Genomic DNA, 22,650 nt, shown 5'->3' with positions numbered 1-22,650 from the left:
ATATAGCCACTGGCCCTTTTTATTCCCTCTGCCTCATTGTCTTACCTGCATTGTCCAATGATTTCTTATACTCTCTAGTTCTTCATGCCCTCTTCAGTTATGTCCATCCTGAGCCAGAGCCGGGGTATCTGCCTGCACACCCTAATTCTGCTTTTAGGTGGAGCTGTGGACCAGGATGGGAGGAACCAGGGCTAACACGCCCTGCACTAGACTCAGGCCAGAGAAAGACAACCTTGTCTTGAGCTTTCCTCAGCAGTTCTTGGACATTGTTCCCAAAGTTTTCAGCTGAATTTCCTGAGATGAATTATGAAATTCCTTGTGTCAACATCCACTGTCATCCTATGTCCCAGTCTGAAGAAGGGGTTTACAATCAATTAATATTAATAGTTATTGATTTTTAATTAATATTTATTTATAATAGTCCCTTGTAGCCATGACACAGTTCGTGCTGCATTCTGTCACCACTATAATGCAAAGAGAACACAAATCTCCTGAGGCACCGTATTAATAGCTACACATAGATGTTTGTGATATAATAAATCATGCATAATTACAGTGGTTATCATGAAAAGCATAATGACTGGGGAAGAAGCCCAAGTTATGCATGGCCAATGGCTTCCTTCAAGGGCCAGTTTCATAGCCTTCTTTTTGAGAGAGTGAATGAAGGAGTTTACAAATGGGACAGAGCCCTCAAGACAGAGCGGGGAGCCAGGAGAGAGGAAGGAGGGAGAGGCAGGTGAGTGTCAGAGCATGGCACAGTGATCGTGCGGTCACCTTTAGGGTGCAGCCTGATTGGCCAGCAGCAGGCAGGCAGGCAGGTGGGCACCATGACATCATCAGAAGCAGGAGAAAGGCCCAGCAGAGAGGAGAGCTCCTGGAGAGGGGGGAGGCAGAGGCAGGTCAAGGTGGCCTGGCTGGGAGATGGTTGCAGCACTCTGGGCAGCAGGCAGGCAGGCACTGTGAGGTCATGAAGCAGGTCAGAAAACTGGAGAGGAGAGCTGAGGAGGAGGGGAGAGGTGGGTACAGCAACATGTTGGGGATATTGATTGTGAGGTGAGTTCCTTCCATCAGCCAGATTGGCCCTTAGCAGCTGGAAGCATTGTGAGGTGACCAAGAGCATCAGGAAAGTCCCTCTGTCTCCAACAGAAAGGATTGGTCACGGGGATGGGAGAGGGAAAGGCAGGTAAAGGCGGATGACACTGAGATGATGGGGTCACCTCTCTTGTACTGTGTCAAGATCTTTGGAACTGAAGATCTTTGGAACTCCAAGAGATCCAAGGATAATACACAGAGCTGATACAATTCTTTGTCAGCAGGAATTAATCATCCATGCTCTAGATGCATTAAAGAGGACTATGGGCCAGGTGGATTGTCAGGATTCACTGAAACAGCCTATGAAAGAGACTCCCATCATCAGCCGGACCGCGACCAATAATCCTCTTCAAAAGGTTTGAATTACCCACATGGGCATTACCCTCTGTGAAAGTTCCCAATAAAGTCAAAGTTTTAAAATGACACACTGTCCATGAATATCTGTGAACTCTGCTTGGAGCTTCTGAGCAGGAACATTGTTTCCTCCAGACAGGAAAGACATTTGGCTTCAGGGGTGGAGGTCTGGTCTTTGGCTTGGCAAACACCTGGAGATACCAAACGTCTGTCTGCATTTTGTCACTCCCTGCCCATGTGTGGCCCATGTCCATGTCTGTGAGTGTGAACAGAGCCTGGCAAAGGGAAGAGCCCTGTGGTGGGACACATAATCCTGCAGGCTCTGGGCATGGAATGGGAAGGCTGCTCTGGGGTGGATGGTGCCAGCACAAAGGTGCCTGCTGGGAAGCCCTGTGGCCACAGCCTCCTGCCTGCCCAGGTGAGTGTGGTCTCCTCCTGAGCAGACCATCCTCTGACAGGGGGCTCATGCTGGCTGCTTCCCTGCTGCTGGGCTCTAACCCATGCTGCGGTGATGGAGAAGAGCAAAGTGCCTGTCATGGGCCCCCGCCCTGCCAGCTCTGCTTCCTGCATGTCTTGTGTTTTTCCCTTATCTCCTTTTCCTAGCATCATCTGAGGGCAGGTTTCTCCTTGGAGAGATGTGGCATTCTTCATACCTGGGATAATTTGGAAGCTTTGGGAAAAGTTGAGGAAAGCTATGGCATAAACTCCAAGACCTGGCATGCATGAGAAGCGTCCTGCCTTTGGGTACATCTTGGGGTTTTGTGGGAGCACAGGCAAATGGAGGCAGTCCAGGAGGGATCCTGGGAGTGATTTAGCAAACATGCAGGACAATCTATCAGAGGAGCGGGGCCAGGGAGCCTGAGAGGCAGTGGCTGAACCAGAGAGTGCAGATAGGTTGTCTTCATGTCGTGGGAAAATAGAAGGCAGCTGTGCACTGGGATGAGGGGCAAAGCCAAGGGTTTTTGAGGATCTGTGAGGAACAGGGACAAACTCACAGATGTTCATTTCTATGCAAATCAGCTCCATATTTGCAATAGGATCTTCTCAGGTGCACTCCCTCCAGGCCTGGAGAGGAAAATGGGCAGCAGCAGGGGCTGAATGACTCCCTGGTTGCATGTTATACTAATTGCAGGGTTTCTGGTATGAAGGAGCAATTGCAACCTCTTGCCCATCCTGGGGCACACCGGAGCCCCTCAGGGCTGCAGACAGAGGCTCAGCAGGGGGAAATGGAACCAGATCGCCATAATCCTGTGATGGCGTTCCACTCCAAATTCCTTTCCTTAGAAAAGACCACACACAAAATCTCCTCCAAAGACCAGCAAGCTGAAAGTTACACCACCAGCAGCAAAAGAAATAAAACATAATCAAGGAGGACTATAAAAACAAAGAATGCTGGAGACCGGAAAGGGTTCACTAAACACCTCCTTGCTTACATCCTTTCATCCTTTGCAAGATTTGTTTCTTGTTTCATTTTGCTGGATTTTTTTTTTTTTCATATTCAGACCCACATTATTAAAAATGTATATTTGTATGTCTTGCACAGAGTTTAGCCACCTGGGACAGCAATTGCTCACTCTGTGGACAGAGCCATTAGTGCTAGGAGATGTTGATGTCTCTTGCCTGCTACCTCTTGTCCTGCTCAGTTCTCATCCACCACAGACGCCAGGATGCTTCAGTCATGAGGTCTAAAAATCGTCTGTAGGCTGGCTGTGGCTTAACAGAGGTTCCTGCGTGTTTGGTGGCTGAGGAAAGCGGCAAGGGATGGAGCCACTGGTTGGAGCAGCCAGAAAAGCCTTGTGGTGCCTGCCAAGGAGCTGCTGCATGTTTTGGTGGGCTCAGTGGTGAGTGTTTCCTCCCACGGTGGCAGCAGCCACCTGCGCTGTGTGGCCGTGGGATGAGTGTGGCATGATGCTGCCTGCCCTCCCTGGCAGCCAGGTTTTGCGTGTGCAGCCGTGGCCATGTGAGCGCAGCCGCAGTCCCCAACGAGACCAGGACCCGCAGTGGGAGGAGGGTTAATCCCTGTGGCACAGTCTTTGTCAGACAGCGGCAGCCCCTGAGTGCCTGGTGCAGTCCCTGCCCCCTGCAGGGGCAGCCCTGGCTGGGCCCCCAGTCAGGAGGGCTGGACCCCTCTGACATGAGCTGTGCTCACAGGGGACATCCCACGTCACAGGCACAGCAGTCAGAGCGCACGCTCCGACCTTTCCTCACACGTTGTGACAAGCCTGGGAGAGCCCACGCACTGGGACTGCTCTCGGCTCTGCTCTGCTGCGAGGAGCCCACGACCCCAAGCGGGAACCAGCGAGGGGAGGGGGAGACTAGCGAAGGGCTGTGGTGACGTGTGCAGGAGAAGCAGGAGAGGAGCTGTTTCCTCATTACTTTCTGAAGGGCTCCTTATCCAGAGCAAGGGGACTAGCATGGAGCTCAGGGACACTGGCCATGGCAGGTCCCGTGGGAAGGGGATACCAGTGCTGCTACCACAGGGTAAGGCCTCCCGGAGATCTTCCCCGGAGGCTGATGATGAACTGTGAACATGGCTGTGGAAAGGCTGGTGCTGGCGGGAGCCTTGATAGGGCTGGGGCTGAAGCCAGAGCCCAGGCTCATGGTCCCCTCTGGCTCAGGTGCCGGTGTGGCTGCCAGGACTCCTGCCTCCCAACCCTGATGCTGTCCCTACTGTCCCAGGACACCCCACTCAGAAGTCCCTGCCACAAGGGCCTCCCAGTGGAGAAGGCCTGCCTGAGCTGCCAGGCCTCCCCATTAACGCTGTCTTGAACTCAGCTGCTGCAACCCTCTCAGGGTTGGGCTTAGTTTGCTCATTGAGTGTCACCTCCTTGGCTAACCATGTACTGCACGTTTGTGAGCAGGGCCACACAGAGCCTGATGCATCTTTCATTTCTTTTCCACAGATCCTTGCTATCTGGGAAGGAGTCTCCAACTACATTCTAGAGCAGCTGATGCTGGACAAGATGGGTCTGCCATCCTGCACCTCCTCTGGAAGCCCTTCTTCTGCATCTGATCTATTTGAGGGATGAGTTCTCTACGTTTACTTGCATTTTTTGGGAGCATGAAGAAGAGGGGGAATGAAAGCACCTGAAGAGGTCTTCTAAAGACCTTCTCCAAAGGCTCTCCAAAGCTTTACCCAGTCCTCCATTCATCCCCTTTGCACAGCAGGATTGGGAAGGACACCAAGCTCCATCCTCATGCAGCTGGCCAGTTACAAGTCTGTTCACCTAGCACTCGAATAATGCTTTTCTTCCTTCCTCTTTCCAGGGAGTCAGGATTATTCGGCTTGGCACCTTTCCTGTGGTGACTGAGCAAGTTGGTGATGGGAAACAGGGTCTTGTGACTGTTCGCAGACTTGTATTCCATCTTTCAAGGAATATTGCGAAACTTCATGACCTCACCTATGATAAGACCTATGCTCCTGGTAAGAAGACATGCTGAAACTTGGGCTTCCCTTTTTTGGGGACATCTTTGGGCTGCACATAACTGCTCTCCCACAGTGATTGTTAGAGCTCCAGCTTTCTGGCACCAAGTTCTAAAAACAGCTTCAATTTGTAGCTCTCAAACACGACCGGCCTGGAAATATCTTGGCTGGGAAATTACCAAAACAACAGTGAGACCCCCGAAAATAGAAATAAAACTTGACATAAAGACCGTGAATGACATTCAAAAGGTACTGGGAGATTTAAAATGAGTACGAGCAATTTGGGGTCTTACCAATTCGGAACTAGCCCCTTTAATGAAACTGTTAAAGGAGGAGAGTGTGCAGATGCAGCTCGAGCATTGACAGAAGAGGCAGAACAGGCTTAAAAACCAAAAGCAAAAAGGTCACTACAGCGTATACATATCGCTGGGATCCTGACTATGATATTGGCCTTTTGCTTATTAACCACAATCGTAATCCTCTTCCATTGATTATTCAGTGGGGAATCCTCCACATTCTAGAGTGGACCTTCTTGTCCATACAGCCAAAACAAACTGTTACTACGCAGCTAGAGGTATTTGCTCAATTAATAATGAAGGGGAGACAAAAAATCATGGAAATTGCAGGCGCGGAGCCAGCATTTATTGTCATATCATTGGTAGCAGAATATTTACAATGGGCTGTACAGAACTCAGTTGTCTTACAAGTGGCACTTCTGGAGTTTCGGGGGGAACTGAAGGTTCATTTGCCCCCTCACAGATTTTTTAATCTATCATCTCTAGGGCAATATGAGGAGCAGCCACCAAAGCAATCACGGTACCCAGTCGTGGGTTTAACGGTCTTTACAGACCCTGGGGGAAAATCTCAGAAGGAAGCTTTAACTTGGAGGGAGGACAAGCAGTGGCATGATGTGGTCATTACAGATTTCCAAGGCTCCACACAGCAGCTTGAGTTGTGAGCAGCTTGAGTTGTGAGTGGTGGAAATGTTTTGTCGATGGCAAACACAACCTATTAACATAGTCTGTGATTTTCTGTATGTGGTAGGAATAGTACAATGAATGGAACGCGCTTTGCTTAAGGAGGTAGATAACGAGCAGCTGTTTCTGTTGTTTAAGGAGTTATGACTTTTGCTGGAAGGAAGGAAATGCAGGTATGTTATTACACATATTAGAAGCCACACAGGTATCCTAGATGGCCTGGCAGAAGGTAATCAAAGAGCTGACATGATCGTGGTACCCACATGGGCAGCCCCATCTGTTGATCGCTTTACACAAGCTAGGTGATCGCACAAATGTTTTCACCAGTCTGCAAACATCCTTCAGCGTCAATTTGGCTTAATGGAAATGGTTGTGAGAGACATAGTGAAATCTTGTCCAGGCTGCCAGCAACATGCCGGAGGACTGGTCACAGGAGTTAACCCCTAGCGTACTGGTCCTCTGGAAGTTTGGCAAATGGACGTTACACATTTTCCAGAATTTGGGAAGCAAAAGTATGTGCATGTCTCTGTGGATTGCTTTTCACTTGTTGTGTGGGCAACAGCACAAACTGGGGAAGCCAGTAAACATGTACATGTCATATGCGGGCTGCGATGGCGGCTCTGGGCATCCCTTGGGAAGTAATAACCTACAATGGCCCCTGCTATATTTCTAAAAATACAGAGCATTTTTTCCACTTATAGGGCATTGTGCGTGTTACAGGCATCTCTCACTCTCCCACAGGGCAGGCTAGTGTAGAGCACATGAACCAGACGTTGAAGCATCTGCTTCACAAACAAAAAGGGGGAGAATTGGGATTATTCCACAATGATTGGTTATATAAGGCATTGTACGTTTTGAACTTTCAGTTGTTACCACAGGACAGCCTGGTGCCCCCAGTGGTAAAACATGGAGCAGGATTAAAAGGAGATCTCAGAGAACTAAGGCAAGGACCATGCAAAGTCATGGTAAAAAACAGGACCACAGGGGCATGGGAAGGGCCAGCAGACTTAATAACTTAGGGAAAAGGGTATGCCTGTGTCATTACAGATGCCAGAACCAGATGGGTACCAGCGAAATCGGTGAGACCATGGCTGGAAACAGACTCGCATAAATCAGATGTAGCAGGCAGGCAATCGGTACCCTAGCTGTGGAAAGTGTGAACCTGCAGAAGGAAAAAATGGTAGAAAGAAGTGTTACTGTTATTAGATGTATATTGTGGTTCATAGGAGGTAATGTTGCTTTTAATGCTATTATAGGGGCTGATACTGCTTTTAACGCTAATGGATATGATATGCTTCTTAAACAGACTGTTAATTATACCCAGATCAAGAGTTGTTGGCTTTGTGGGACAGCAGATCAATTTGATGCATCGGTGTTAGGTATTCCTTTGAGCAACTGGACAGACCTGAATCCATATAGCCTACTCAATGCGTCATATCAATGTACGCAGGAGAATGCCACTATGGAAGGAACGCCTTTTACACTTCAATTGGTTAATAACACAGTGCCTTATATTAATTCTAGCCTATCAGGCCTGAATCTAGTCACCTTCCAAAACAAAGAAGGCAATTGGACAGCCATAAACCTTAAGTTGAACCACAGTCTAGAAGAATCAAGTAGCTACTCTGTGGGAGTAGGAAACCAACAATAGGCTGACTATTGATGGGGAAGAGCCACCACGTATACATCTCTAAGAATAAACGCAACCTGCAACTTGCTGGGGGGTCACTGGTGGCTGTGTGGAGACCAAGTTGCCCAAAAACAGCTCCCAAGCAACTGGCCAGGAGAATGTACTATGGGAATTTTAGCTGCCCCACTAACAGTATTTAACCATTCAGACATGAGGGGAATAGTAAGGGGCCTTTGGGGAAAGTCTAGAACCAAACAAGAGACTAGTAATCCTTTAACAAGATATAATACCGGGTTCCACAGCTTTGTTAGGGTGCTTTTGCCAACCCTTGGCATTGTTCAGTTAGAGAGGGTGATTTTGAATATTTCAAGTGAAATGGAAGTCATCGCTAACAGAACAGCAGAAGCAATCTTTGGGTTGCAAACAGAAGTGGATTCCCTGAAAAAGATAGTCTTACAAAATCCAAGGGCCCTTGATATCCTAACCGCACAGGCTGGAGGAGTATGTACCCTGATAAATGAAACGTTGCAGCTATATTGATCAGTCTGGCAAAATATTTACGGATGGCCAAAACATTTGGGATCATGCAAAGATTTTACATAAGGTTACAGAGGATAAGGGTCTGTCATGGTCAAACAATCTATTAAGTGGATGGGGAATTTTGGTATGCTTACAAACATTAATCAGAAGTGCAGGGATGGTGTTGTTGATTTTGTGTTGTATTCTATTAATTATGCCTTGCTTGTTGAAATGTGTGTCTAATGTGATCGAAAAAGCCTTAAAGAAGGTTTGGCTGGTTCAAGAACAAAAAGGGGAAATTGTGGAGTCTTACTTGGAGGACTATGGCCACCTGATGAACCAGCCATAGGAGAGTAAGCACATAGTGCAGGCCAAAAGGTCACCTTGAACCCACGGAATGAGGAAGTAAGAGGCAAAATGGGACCTAAGGGAAGATCGACGCGACCTGACAACAACCAATCAGAGAGAAGATGTAAACATGTGGACAGTGCATGAACAAAGGCTCTAGCCAATCAGGCGATGCAGGGACGTGTGCAGGGAAGGGAAAATTGTATTTAAGGGATGGCTTTATTTCAATAAACAGTTTTTTCAGTTTGCTTCACATTGGATTGTGCTGATCCCATGGTCTTTCTCTCCTCACTGTCCCAGGTTGCAAATAAACTTCCCACTGATCTCACTTTGGGGTTATGAAACACATTTGTGGACACTGTTCCTCTTTGCCAACATAGCATTGCAGCCTCCAGACAAAAATCCAAGTGACATGACTGAGTTTAGTAGTTCAGAAGAAACAGAAATCGACACGGAGAAAAGTGACCCAGTGCGGACAACCTGACCTCCCTTCACACCTGTGCATTTAACTGATTTTCACACTGAAATAGCAAAGGATTAACATAAGCTTTGTGGCTTAAATGTCAATAGGTGATAACACCTGGAAAGAGCTGCTGAGGAGGCAATGACTGGCAGAGAACCTGGAAGAACTCCAGTGTGTGAAACTACCCACTGGCCAAATTCCCACCTGGACCAGGCAGGCATATCCAATTTGTCAACAATGTCTGGCTGCTTCTTAGGAGCCGCTACTCCAGCTTAGCACAGCTGAGGTAAGGAAATTGTTCTAGCAGATAAAAGGGAGTCCTTGGTTTACACAGGGCAAGTCCCAACTGCTCATCCGACTCGTGTGTCTAGCATCCTCCTGTCAGCAACCACCCTGCATGCCTCCCTGGGATCCCCATGCTGCCTGGAGTCCAAGTCTTCTATTAAATCTGTTCTGTTTAACCCCTCACAAATTTTGAGTGTCTCTCTCTGCCAGTATCCACTGCTTTCTTGCCTGCCTTCCTGTCACTGGAAGAAATGCCAACATTGTGTTAAGTCTTTCGTTATGCTCTTTTAACAAGCTCTTGCTAAATTTTATTCCCACGACATAACTCACTGTTGTTTTGATGATCCTGCAAGTTGGAAGGACAAAGATGACTACACAAACCCATATATATATATATGTGTGGGTGTGCACCCTGTGCATACATATAAACATATATATGTATATATGTGTGTGTGTGTTTTATCTAAAAAGATACACATTTTCTTTGGTCCTTAATCTTTTAGGACATAGTGTGTTTTAAATCAACATACCCAAATATTGTCTGGATGTTTTCTGATGGGAAAAAGAAGCTGAGTAAATTTGATCAGTGATTACAATGTATTTCATTGGAACTATAATTCCTACTTTTATCTTCGTGCTTTCTTCTTGCACGTATTTATAAAAACCTCCCTATTTTTTTTTCTTTCCTCTCCTCTCTGTTCTACACCCTCTCACACTTAAAACAGCCAAGGCTGTGTAGAAAGACCCAGCACTCTGAAGAGTTTGACACACGTATTTACCTGTTGTAATCAAGCAGTGTTTCCTTCTGTCTATTAGGCATGTGATGAGACTCATCTTCAAAGAAGCCTCAATACTACTGAATGCATCATCTTTTATGATAGGATTTATATTGTCTGAAATACCAAAGATGCTTGTTTACTTCTCTGAATAGTCCCTATCCCTCACTTGCACTAGCACAGCTTTGAAATGAGTGTTGATATATATGATCTTGCATTTCTTGATTTAATGGTAACATGCTATTTGCTTGAAACTTTATCCTACCACACATCTGAGACTGTACCAGTCTCTGCAAAGCACTCTTGAATATTATAATTTGTTTCTGCAATGGTGAAAACTCCTCCTAAGAAAAATGATTGTCAGGAATGCCCTATGTAGTTCTGCAACACCGAAACAATATATATAATATGTGTATACCTGTATACATTTATATATCATGACAGAGCACTTAGAACAACACAGTCACCACATAAGTGCAAGTGTGTTACACAGTTCACTGATACCAGTTGAGAAATCTGGGTATAAATTCAAGAGAAGTCTTCAGTGTGTAGAAAACAAAACAAAATCCTGCTTGCATGAATGAACACGGTGATGAATTTATTCAGTGGACTCTGGGCTCCATTCTGGATCCATGGCAGCAGGACCTATCGTGAGCCCTCAATACCCAACCCAGCATAGAGGCAGCTCAGGCTTCCCTGGAGAGCTTGAGCCCCATAGGGAGCAGCCCTGTTGTCTTCAGAGGCAAAGGCATCCTAACAGTCCATGTCACAGCCCAGTTCCTGCTGACCAGCCACGCAGACTGAAGTGACCTCACAGGCACTTTGCTGATGTTGGTCTAACAAATACTTGGGCAGAAGTGACCTCACGATCTACACAGAATCCAGGGGTGACTTTGCAAGAACCCTCAGCAACCAAGTGCCTGTTGATGGGATCAAGTCTACAGAGAAGGATGTCACCTCATGATCAGCATTAATAGCACATCCCTGCTTTTGGCAGATCAGGTGCTGAGGTAGCAGTGATCTCACAGTCTTCATCCAAGGTTGGTCCTGGCTACTGGCCTATCAGGGACTCAGTCAGCAGTGACCTCATGAGCAACATGGTCTTCTGTGTACTGAGGCAAAAGTGGCATCACAATCAACATTCAAGGCGTAAGTTATCAGTCTCACAATTGCTCCTTCACTCTTTGCCAGGGACATTCCTGCTCCCCAGAAAGCCTTTGTCCAGGTTGGCGCATCAGTGTTGGTCTCCTTGGCTATTCCTGAACCCTCCCATGTGCTCCCTGCACAGCCCTGAGCTGGTAGTGCTCTGCAGAGTGAGTGGGTCGTGATGCACTGAGGCCATAAGGTGACTCTGCACTGACCATGGTGAGTTGCATGGGAAGAACACCCAGCTGGAGGGGCATCATTGCACCTGACAGCCCCGCTCCAAGGAGTGTGTGGCCATAGATGGAGCTCTGAGCATTCACAGAGCATTTCAAATGGTGTTCAGGTGTGTCCCTAGATCCAGCCCATGGTTCTTCATTGAAGGTAACATAAAACACTCTCCAGGCTCCCTCCCCTGTGCCCACAGGGTCCCCACTGTGGGCATCTATCACCAACCCTGTCATATGGGGGACAGTGCCAGGCAGATACCACTTGACCTGTCACCACTTCCAGAAACACTGGGGACCCACAAGTGAGACCTAATCCAGCCCTCATTGGCTAACACATCACCCCATGAGCTCATTGACTTGAGCTCATGGAGAGCCCCGGAAAAGTAACAGGCTCTGTCAGGGTCAGCATCCTGGAAGGCATTCTTGGTTCCATCACTAGAAGAAGAAACAATCCTTCAAGCACTGTACTCAGAAAATCCCCTTATTACACAAAGGCCATTTCTGACATGATGATAGACAGACACATTTATTGCAGGCCTCTGGGTCAGACAGACTCGATTTGTACTTCTGGAGCAGTGCGATAAATTCAAGCTCTCTTCAAGTACTATCACTGAGAATGTGCCCATAGCACAAGAGTAGCCAGAATTATATTACAAATCACTTGTAAAGAAGGATGGGCACATCATTGCTGCTGAACTAGTACTAACTGGATCAGTTTCTTTAGCGTGTCTCTGAGTTCCTTGTTCCTCATGCTGTAGATGAGAGGATTCAGGGTTGAAGGCACTACTGAGTACAGAATGGCCAGGCCCAGATCCAGAGTGGGCAAGGCGATGGAGGGGGGCTTCAGGTAGGCAAACACACCAGTACTGACAAACAGGGAGACCACAATCAAGTGAGGGAGGCACATGGAAAAGGCTTTGTGTCGGCCCTGCTTAGAGGGCATTCTCAACACAGCAGTGAAGATTTGCACGTAGGACAGCACAATGAAAATGAAGCACCCAAAAGCTAAAGAAATACTAACCACAAGAATCCCAACTTCTCTGATGTAGGAGTCTGAGCAGGAGAGCTTGAGAATTTGGGGAAGTTCACAGAAGAACTGGTCCAGAGTATTGCCTTGGCAGAATGTTATTGAAAATACATTAGCAGTGTTCAAGACCCCACTGAGAACACTACTGCCCCAGGCAGCTGCTGTCATTTTGACACAAGCTCTGCTGTCCATGAGGGTCTCGTAGTGCAGGGGTTTGCAGATGGCAACAAAGCGGTCGTAGGCCATGACAGTGAGAAGGGAATATTCAGCTGAAACAAAAAAAGTAAACAAAAATGTTTGGGCAACACACCCCGAGTATGAAATGACCTGAGTGTTCCAGAGGGAATTGGCCATGGATTTGGGAACAGTGGTGGAAATGGAGCCAAGGTCAAGAAAGGAAAGGTTGAAGAGGAAGAAATACATGGGAGTGTGGAGGTGATGGTCATAGGCTACAGCTGTGATGATGAGGCCATTGACCAGGAGGGCAGCCAAGTAGATGCCCAGGAAGAGTGTGAAGTGCAAGAGCTGCAGCTCCCTTGTGTCTGTGAATGCCAGGAGGAGGAACTCATCTGGGAAGCTGCTGTTAGACATTTGTTCTGGAGGAAAAAGCATTGAGAAATTATGACAGACTTCTCAGCAAATCCCTTTTGACTCCTCACATTATCTCCCACATTCCCCCCCTCCTCTACCTTCATTCAGCTCCCTTTTCTGACCACTGGTTTGTACTGTGTGCAGGGGCCTCTGTGCATGGACTTCAGAGGAATGAGTACTACCCTCCCAGGGTGCATAAATGGAGATGTCAAACTGCCATGTGTGTCGGTGGGGATACCTGGGGATGGGCGCCCTGAGCTGAGTGAAGGGGATTTGGTCTGCTGCCCCAGTAGTAATATTCTTTTTACCATGCAAGAGACAAATAGAGCATGCATGGCAGCTGTGCCTGAAAGGAAGATGCTTGTGAGGCCTCTTCCCCGAGACTTGCTATCCTTAACAGAGATGTTTGTATTGGAATCAGTCACAGCAGCTCCCTGGCTGCCAAGGCAGAGAAACGGTGCAGTGCAGGCAGCGTTGACCTCACCCTTTCTCTGCATCTCTGTCCCAGTGAGATGAACCCTGCTCTCACATCACTTTGCCATTTACTGTCTTCACTGTTTCTTCAGACAGTGTCATGGGAGTAAGAAGTTACTGCCTTAACTGCAGCTGAATCCCACTCCCTAAGCCCAGAGAGCACAAGAGCAAGAACAAGACCAGTACAGAGAGGTGAAGACATGAGGAACAATACTGTGCCTCTTCTACCAAAGGGGAGGCAAAGAGGGAGGCACACGTGGGCACTTAGGAAGACATCCACATCCTCCAGCTGTGCATATCAGCTCCCACACAGCCCCATCTCAGGATGGTCCTTTGTCATGCAGTGGGAAGTGGGCACCTTGCAGGAGAGAGGCCTCTGTGGTCTGCGGGAGCCCTGCCTGCTGGGGAAGGGGCTCATAACTTGGACTCCATGGCCTGGAGGGCAGAGGCTCTGCTGGGTGAGAGAAGAGACCCAGGAAGCTTGCTTAGAGATGGACATCTTCATTGAGAGGGATAGCGGAATTCTCACAATTCCCCCCTCCCACAGCATTTCTGTTTCTAGTTTCCTCCCATTCACTGATTGTATCTTCGCTGCTTGGAGTCTTTCCTCTGGGGAGCTGCTTCTTTATCCCATGTCTTTCCCTGTCAGTGCTTGTAGGACCCATCAAAGTGGAGAGAAGTTTTTCTGAGGTTTCTCACAGACCTCTTGATCTCTCAGTGTAACAATCTTGGAGTCTTGGAGTCTCAGTCCTTCTTTTTTTTTTTTTTTTTTTTTTTTTTTTTTGTCAAACCTGACAGTTCCTTTTCCACTCCCTCCAAGTACAAACAGTAGGAAGCCTGAAACATAGGCTTGGGAAAGCTCCTTATCTTAAAGGCAACAGCTTCCTTGACATTGTTCTGGAAAAACCCTCTTCAAAAAATATTCTGTGGAGGAGATAGAGCAGAGAGCAGCCCTGACCCTCTCAAGAGGAGAATGAGCCTGCCCTGATGAGGGTCACTTCTTCCACTAGGGCTTCTCCCTGCAGGACTGTATGGATGTCCCCAGGCAGGCTGAGTGCCGACTCTTGCAGGCAGCAGCATCACAGCTCCAGGTTCACAGCACCCTGGGGTACAGGGACAATGCTCTGAATTACAGCCTATGCAGACCTAGGTGCAGAACCTGGCTTCACGTCCCTGCACTGTCCTGGAGAGAAGGCAGGCACAATGCCCTGTCCATGTGACAGCATGGCTGGGAATCCCTGCTCTAAAGCACCACCTGCTCCAAGCAGGAGAAGCTCCAGTAACCACAGCAGCATTGTCCTGCAGCTCGATACTTACTGTGTGAAGGACTGTGAAGATTTCTCCCTGCAGTGAGCTTTCAGCCATCCTCCCCTTCCCACCCGTCTTTAACTTCTGAGTTGCTCATCCTATACTGGTGCCTGCAGGCAGTGCGCTGAGACCTGTTGCTCCTTTAAGAGGAGCTGCTCCTGGACAGAGATGTCTGTCTGCAGCGCCTGCCAGGTTGCCATGGGCTCCCACAGGTCCCAGGGGGCCAGGCTCAGCTCCACAATAGTATTACCCAATATATAAATATATTGCCCAATAAGAAACTTGTGGGATGGAGTAGGATTCAGTTCCTTCCTGTGTGTTCCACAAACTCAGGAGGTTTCCTTGCCCAAGTTATGGGGCACACAAAGTGGTTGTCTGCATGGGAGCCCTTGTCTAAGCTCCCACTGCAGCCGGTGGAGATGAAGGGAGGAATTCAGCCGTACAGACATACACACACATTTTGACTTTTGAAGGGGCAGGTGTCCAATGTGTAGAAATGTCTACTTGCTCTGATGCAGCAACTGTGAGACTTACAGCTTTCTAGACTATTATGTAAGGGCTAGATGGAGAATCTCCTTTACAACATGCAGTGACCCTTGATGCCTGCATTCTCTAGAACTTCACTCAAAAAGAAGCTCAGGCCTATACAAATCCAGGCTTACATAAGAGCTTCTGTAATTCAGAGCAGACTTAATGCAGTAATAATAGGAATGCAAGGGCCATGTCACATATATAGGATGTGACAACACATATATAGGATAGAACAACCACATTTCTAGTATATTCAAGATGAGACCAACAGGAAAATCAGGCCCTTTCGGAGGGTTTGGTGCACAAACACTCCAGAGCATCTCAGATTGTCCACCTCTTCCCAGACAATAGATTCCCGCCCCTGACGTTACGCACACATTAATAGCTGACACAATGAGCTTCAGTACAGGGGACATTGAGATATTTGGGCATTCAGCCAATGGAATCCTCATGGAGTTAGTTAAGGAGACAGGATAAGTAAGTCCTGCACATGGGGAAGAATACCCCCCATATATCAGGACATGTTGGCACCTGACTAGCTCAGGAGTGGCCTGAGGAGAAGGGCCTAGATGTTGTGAGGGACACTGTGCAAGGCAGTGGTGCACACTCACTGTGAATAAGCCCTGATGCCCATAAGGTTTCATCAGTAGGAGTACAGCCATCCAGACAAAGAGAGTTATTTTATCATCCTTGACTCAGCACTGCTGTGTGCCATTGTTGGACTGCCAGGAGCTTTCCTTTGTAGTAGGAAGCAGCATGGAAAGAGGAAACAACACCAAACTGTAGGCTAGGAAGTTCAGACTGGCATTAGCATGAAGAAATATCCCTTGAAGGGTAGTGCTGTGGTGCAACAAGTCACCAAGAGGGAATCAGTGAAAATCTTATGGCTTTGTGTTTCAAGAAAGAGACAGTGTGGATGGAAAGACAACAGTGAAGGGAGGGAGATGCCAGGGTGAGAAGGATGGGAAGCAGGTTGGGTGTTTATAGGCTTCAGGGACACAGGTGCAGATGTGCACCTGCAGATGTGTAGGGACAGCATAGGATGACCTGTGGTGCAGATGGCCAAGGGTGCTGGCAAGAATGAAGGGCCACAAAAGAACCAAGTTCTCTGTCCTCTTGGCTATGGCTGTTATTTCTGCCACCAACGCCTACCAGGAGACACTGGAGCCTCAATGCACTCTGTACCCTTCAGGTGACCCTGAGGGTGTTGTGTGTTGGTCCTACACTGAGCCTTCTTACCCTCAGCCACATGCTGCCCCAAGGAAGAACCTTGGGCAATGCATGAAGGAAAGGGGTTCACTGTGCTTGCAATTTTTGCTTGAGAAAACAGATGAAGGCTTTATGAGACATTAGAGTCACCTGAGTATTTCCTCTGCCTGTCTGTAATCAACGATTACAGCATTTTGCTCTAATCATCTCCCGGGAAGTCTTTGCTGGCAATGGCCCTCAATGGGACCCATTAATGCTCTAAGAAACTTTAGGGTTTGCTTCTGACTTTGACAGCTTTCAGTAGGTGTGATTCATGGACTCAGCTTCAAGCACACCATGGGGCTCATTAACAAGCAAAAAGCCCTGACAAACCATGCAATTTTCTTCAAGTCTTTTACAGCTAATTAGATTTCAAGAGTGTGGTGAAAAGATGGAGACATCAATAATATACAAGCATTTCTGCTTTTATAGCTTTATTATTATTTTTTAATAATAATAATAATAATAATAATAATAATAATATGCGATTGAATAAATGGCAGCAGTATTTTCCAATTGATATCAGCCTAGAGTGTCTCCTAATGAACTGTGGACATGTAGGAAAAGCAGTGTCCCAGAGGTCAGCAGTGACTGTATGGATACTCTTCCTCCCCATCTCCCCAACTCCCTCATTTCTCTCAGCCTCCTGGGACTTTACATCACTGGTTAAAAGCTAACCTTATTCCACCTAAGTCTGCAGCTGAGTGTTAAAGTTCATATTTTTTGGTGTTAGAACTGGTACATAATGGGTGTTTTGCTCACTGTGAGCATTGTGAAGCCACAAGGTGAATCAGGGAGGCCATTCAGGAGCTGACTCAGCCTTGGTGGGGATGAGTAAATTTCTGTCTCAGAGGCATATAGGCCAGTGACAGAGACATAGCTGTGAGAGTGACTGTGCAGTCAAAGACACTGTGCGTCTTTCTGAGTAGCTGATAGGCCAGCAGAAGGCAGCAAGGCCTTGGCATTATTGTGAGGTCTCTCATGGTACAGTATCTGACCAGAAGTTGGTCAGGTTGGGGAGGTAATTTTGATGAGGCTTCTGTCTTTTCTCATAGGCCAGCAGGCATGTGGTGGACTTGTGGGGTCACCTCCATTGGAGCAGCTGGCAGGTCAGGAGAAGACAAATGTCTTGGATGCTGGTGGTGAGGTCACTTCTGGATTTGTTGATTGTGCTCAGAGGAGAGCTGGACACCTGCAGAGCTCTAGAGCAATACAGAAATGCAACTCATTAATCAAGCAGAAGTAGATGTTCCATCATCATCTGACACCAATTTTATTCACTCCCACACCATGAGTTAGTACTGCTGTGTTTAAAATGCTGATGATATTGTCTGATGAACATGGAGTTTCGCTTTCCACTTGTTGCTAAGTCAAAGCTTGCAGCCTACTACTGGTCAGCTAGGGAGTCCAATTAGACTTTTGAGACTGTTAAATTAATCTGGTACTGGTGTAAGCAGTGGTGTTAGTAATGTGTTCTTTGCATGGTATTGGTGCTTTAGAAATTGCCCCATCAAAACAGCAGGGAGATTGTGACTTTTTGCTATAAGGTCTGAATGTTGTGTCTGGTTTTGAAGCATTCCCCTTCCTTTATGAGCAGGCCTGATCCACCCTTCTGAGAGCACTTTTTCTCTGCTTCTTGGAGGTGGGAAGTGGCAAGATGCAGGGCTGTGAGTGCATGTATTGAGGAAGTGCTTGTTGCAAACCTTTGGAGGACTAGAAGGGAATGAATGTGATGGCGAGTTGGGCTTTCTTTGTTTTTGGGGCACTTGGACATGTCCTGTGTGCTGCCCTGTGTGGTGCTGTGTCCTGTGTGTCACTGACACAGACACACTGACTGTCAACTCTCGGTGAGGCCCTGTGACAGAGCCTGGTGGTGGTCCCTGTGTCTCAGTGCTCCAAATGGGAGGCGGTAACTGGAGAGAGCATTGCTGTGGGTGGGAGTGCTGCCAGGCTGGGGAGCAGGGGAGTGCTGCGAGGAGGTGAGTTTGCTCACAAGGCCCAGGCTGCTGTGGTGGCGTGGGCCAGTGATGTTGGCAGCCTATTGCCTTTGTTGCAGTGAGGTTCAGGCCTGGAGCTTGATGGGCTCTTGACACGGCCTGCAGGCAGGACACTGCTTAAAGGCAAGGGAGTGTTTTCCCTTCTTCTGAGATGTGAAGCAAGCCTGCTTTCCCCCTCCTTTCCTAGTGTATTTGCTAATGAGAGCTTTCCCCTGCAGCAGTGTTTGCTGAGGCTGGAAGGAGGTCCTGGGAGGTGTTCATTGCCAGCTGGGTGTTAGTACTAGAAGCTCTTTGAAGGATTGAAGGCCTTCTGGTGAGATTAGTTTTTGGAGACGGGCAAGTACGTTCTTGGGAGCTGACTCTCAAGTGTCTGAGTCCTTCCTGGGTCAGATGTATTTGGAGGAGCCCCTTTGAATAGCAGAACCAAGGCAAGAGTGCCCTGCAAAGATGACAGCATCCAGGTCTCTCTTCCTTTTAGATGCAGACTCTACAAGGCCCTTCACCATCCAGGTGCAGTGTGGCCTTTCTGTGCTGCAGTGGGAAAATGAGGGAGCACCCAATGCATAGACATCAGCATGCTACGTGTTGACCCATTTTTCACCTGCACTTTGTGGTGGATATGAGGAGACCCACTTAGCTCTAGGTGCATTGCTTAGAGTAGCTGCAGTCAAAGAAGTGATGGCAAGCACACACACCCAACAACTCTCTTCCCAACTTTTTGGCATGCATTATGGCCTCTCTGTTCTTGATGCATTTTACCCCTGACTCCCTTGTGGGTACCTTGTGTGCTGCGAAGATGAGTTGTCATGCCAGTGTGGTAAGAGAGCCTGTGGTTCTGGCCTTCTTTTTGTTCAAATGTGAGTGCCTTTTGTCATTTCATAAGAAGATGTTTCTTGTGCCTCACAGCTCTAGGGAAGAGAAAGCTTGAGGATGGGAGGATTGATGGTGAGGCTTAGCACCTCTTGAAAGCTCAAAGGGGCTACAAGTGGGGAGGCACCTTCGGTGAATGCCTTGAGGGCATGAGAGGTAAAAGTGAGAGGCAAGATCTGGCCTGCCAGCCCCCATGAGAGTACTTCTCTGCTTCCTGTAGGTGAGGAATGGCAAAGCACAGAGCTGTGAGTAGGCATTCTGATGAAATGTCTGTTGCAAGGACTTGGAGGACTAGAAGGGAATGGAAGAGATGGAGAGTTGGACCTTCTTGCCAGGTGGTGGCCCCAGGATTTGGCTGCTCAGCATAGGAGGAGGTGGCTGGAGAGAGCCTTGCTCTGCTCTCAGAGCCCAGATTGCTATGCTAGTATTGTTCTGGAAGACCTGGGTGAGGGCTGTTGACAGCCATGTTCCCTCCTCGATAGAAGCCACAGATGCTCACAGTTTGGTGCTTTCTGTCAGCTGAGGTTCATGCTTGCAGTTTCTGAAGGTCTTGATGCGTCTGTGCATTTTGGGATTTTATTAACTCCCCAGGGGAAAGTTTCCTTCTCCCTCCTTAAAAGCTTTCTGCTGAATATGGACCTCAATGCATCTTCCCATCTAAGACCCTAATTTATTCTGATCCCTAAGAGGAATGGCTCATTCATAAAAGCAGTCAGAGCCGTTTCTCCACTTTGTGCCTTCCCAGAGCCTTTCGGGGGAGATGCCATCTCAGAAGAAGTCAAGCCTCTCAGGGTGGTGAGTAGCTCTGAGACTGCTCTCCTTGGTCATCGGTGGAGGTGGCATCTCCAGAGCCCCAGATACCTTTGCAAAGAGTCTCAGAATAGCAGATGCCTTGAGCCTGCAAGGGGGAGGCATCTGGAGGTAGGGGTCCAATGCCATTCTCCAGTTAAGTTTTGGTTATCTCCTAGGATAGAGATCTGAGAATCTCTCTGGAGTGCCACAGTTTGACTGCCACCCTTGTGGAGAAAAATATTTGTTCTTAATATCTAGGAAGAGTTTCTCATTGTCCAATATGACCGTGTAGCCGCTCATGCTCTTAGTGTGCATCTACAAGAAAATCTGTCTTCACTGTGCTGTAACTGTGCACAGCATGAAGATCCCCATGACTGAACAAAGCCAGCTTTCCCAGCCTCTCTCTGCCCCACACTCCAGCCCCTGACCATCTTGGTATCCCTCTACTGGAGATACTGACAGACCAGTGGTAGGAGCATTGCTGCCGTTTCTGTTGCTGAGGTCACTCGTAAATCCATGTCTTCCAGGACAGCCCAAGCCCCATGGTTGCTGTCTGTGGTTAGGAGGTCAAGGTGCCTCAGTGCATTATATTCCAGGGATAGGTAAAGGTCCTTGAGAGATCACTTCTGCCAGAGGCCCTGAGGGGCCAGTGCCTGAGCCATGCCTGCTGCTTTGGTTGTGAGGTCTCTTGTGACCTAGGGAATGATAGCCCCATTCTGGTTGTGTTGTTGCTTGTGGTTGTGAGGTCACTTGTGCCTAATGGCCTGATAGGCCAGCCCTGGTCATGTGGCTGTTTTGAGTGGTTGTGAGGTCACCTCCACCTGAGGCCCTGACACGCCAGCACTAGGCTCATGGCTGCTCTTCGTGCTTGTGACATCAGCAAGGCTGCTGCCTGTGGCTGTACAGTCACTTGTCTCTCAGTGCCTGACAGGCTAGTCCTGGTTATGTTGCTGCTGTTTGGGCTTGTGAGGTCACCAGTGGCCAGTGCCTAATAACCCAGAACTGGTTACAGAACTGCTGTTTGGGCTTTTGAGGTTACTTGTGCCTCTCTGAAGCTGGCTTGGCTGTGTCAGGACCTCCTGGTGTGGAAGTGGAGAGCAAAAAAAAAAAAGTATGAAGAGTAGCTGGAAGCAGGAACAGGCTGCAGTTGAGGAATACAGAAACAAGTCCTGGGTATGCAGTGATGGGGTCAAGGCCACAGCTCAGCTGGAGCTGAGACTTGTAGAAGAAGTCAGGGAAAACAAGAGCTTCTTCTGCTAAATGAGTAGACTGAACTGGAAAATACAGGTACCTTGCTGAATGGGGTGGTTGTGCTAATGGCAGCAAAGCAGGTGAAGCTGAGCTCCTTTGTATCACCTTTACCTTGGGCTTCAGCAAAAGGTCTCTGGGCCTCTGTGATTAGGAAAGGGATTCAAGGAGGAAGAGTAAGGAGCAGTGTAGGAGGATGCAGTCAGGATCCTTTGATCCAAGTGGGCAGGCTGTCGGTTAGACCTGCCTGGAGATCACAGGGCTCATTCTGAGCCTGGTTACTCTCACCAGACCTGATTTCTGGTTTTGACCCTAGGAATTGGCTTCTGAGCTTGAACATAAACCTGTTTCTTTATACGTCACAGTAATTCTTAATAAAATTCTTCAAAAACTCCAAAGTCTACAATACTGGGGAACCTAACCACAGATGGGATCTGTACTGCGTGCCATAAACTGATCCAAGGTCCATCCCAAGCTGCATTAGCTTGCCGTTCCCAGCATCTGAATGGACATGAGGTTTTATAATTTGCTGTCACCTTCAACTGCAATGTTAATAGAATAGTTCTTTGGAGAGGGGCAAGGGGGAGAGAGAATTTGTAGTTTTATTTTGTGATCCAAAAGCACTGGCACTGCCTGGTAAAAAGGGGATGTGATGGCTGCAGGAGGCCTTGGGCAAGAGGAGGGACTTTGATTGCATGGGAGGTGAGAGAGATGATGCAAGGCAGTGCCTGGGGTATCATAAAAGGTTCTCGAAAGGACTGGGAAGTGACAACGTCCCAATTTATTTCTAGTCCTACGCAGTTGTCAAACAGGATGAAGTATCCACATGTCCTTCTCTGGACAAAGGACAGAGAAAAACAGCACAGAGGGATCCCTCTGGGGTCCCTAAAAAACATCCTTTTGCATCCTGTCCTTCTTACTAAAAGGGCACAAAACAGGACAGAAAATCGATTCCCTGAGCTTTAGAAAGGAGGCTAAGAGCTGTCTGGGGCTTATTGAGCATGCGCGAACTAAAACCCATCTAGTATGCAAATATGACTAGGAGTCAATCATCTTTCTCCCTTCCCCTCCCCCAACCCCATTAATAGCGTGGGCAGTCCAGAGCACATCGAGCTCTCCTTCACAGCAGCGGGCTGTACTGCAGAACCTCCTCTCAACAGCGACAGCTCTGAAATAATCGTCGAGGTTGAAAGATTCCTTACCCACAACACATCCTCAGTCAGTGACTAATAGCATGTTGAAGCTTTGCAAACCTTTGAAACTTTACTTAGTTGTATCTCTGTTCTTCATGCAGTACACAAGTGAGTATACCTCACCATTGTT

General features: G+C 47.9%; 1 protein-coding gene and 1 pseudogene across 1 annotated transcript; one reads left to right on the top strand and one right to left on the bottom strand.

The window, feature by feature from the left end:
- Positions 1-3,860: 3,860 nt before the first annotated feature.
- Positions 3,861-22,650, top strand: part of LOC104581145 (coiled-coil domain-containing protein 81-like) — a 272,002-nt pseudogene continuing 253,212 nt past the window's right edge.
- Positions 11,924-12,859, bottom strand: LOC104565077 (olfactory receptor 14A16). The gene has a single exon (XM_010211729.2). It carries the CDS (start codon positions 12,857-12,859, stop codon positions 11,924-11,926), a length of 936 nt encoding a protein of 311 aa, XP_010210031.2.

This window comes from Tinamus guttatus, unplaced genomic scaffold (genome assembly GCF_059628265.1).
Source record: "Tinamus guttatus ecotype Peru unplaced genomic scaffold, ASM5962826v1 Tinamus_guttatus_pri_ptg000190l, whole genome shotgun sequence".
NCBI classification, from domain to species: domain Eukaryota; kingdom Metazoa; phylum Chordata; class Aves; order Tinamiformes; family Tinamidae; genus Tinamus; species Tinamus guttatus.
This window is presented reverse-complemented; position numbering and strand designations above follow the sequence as displayed.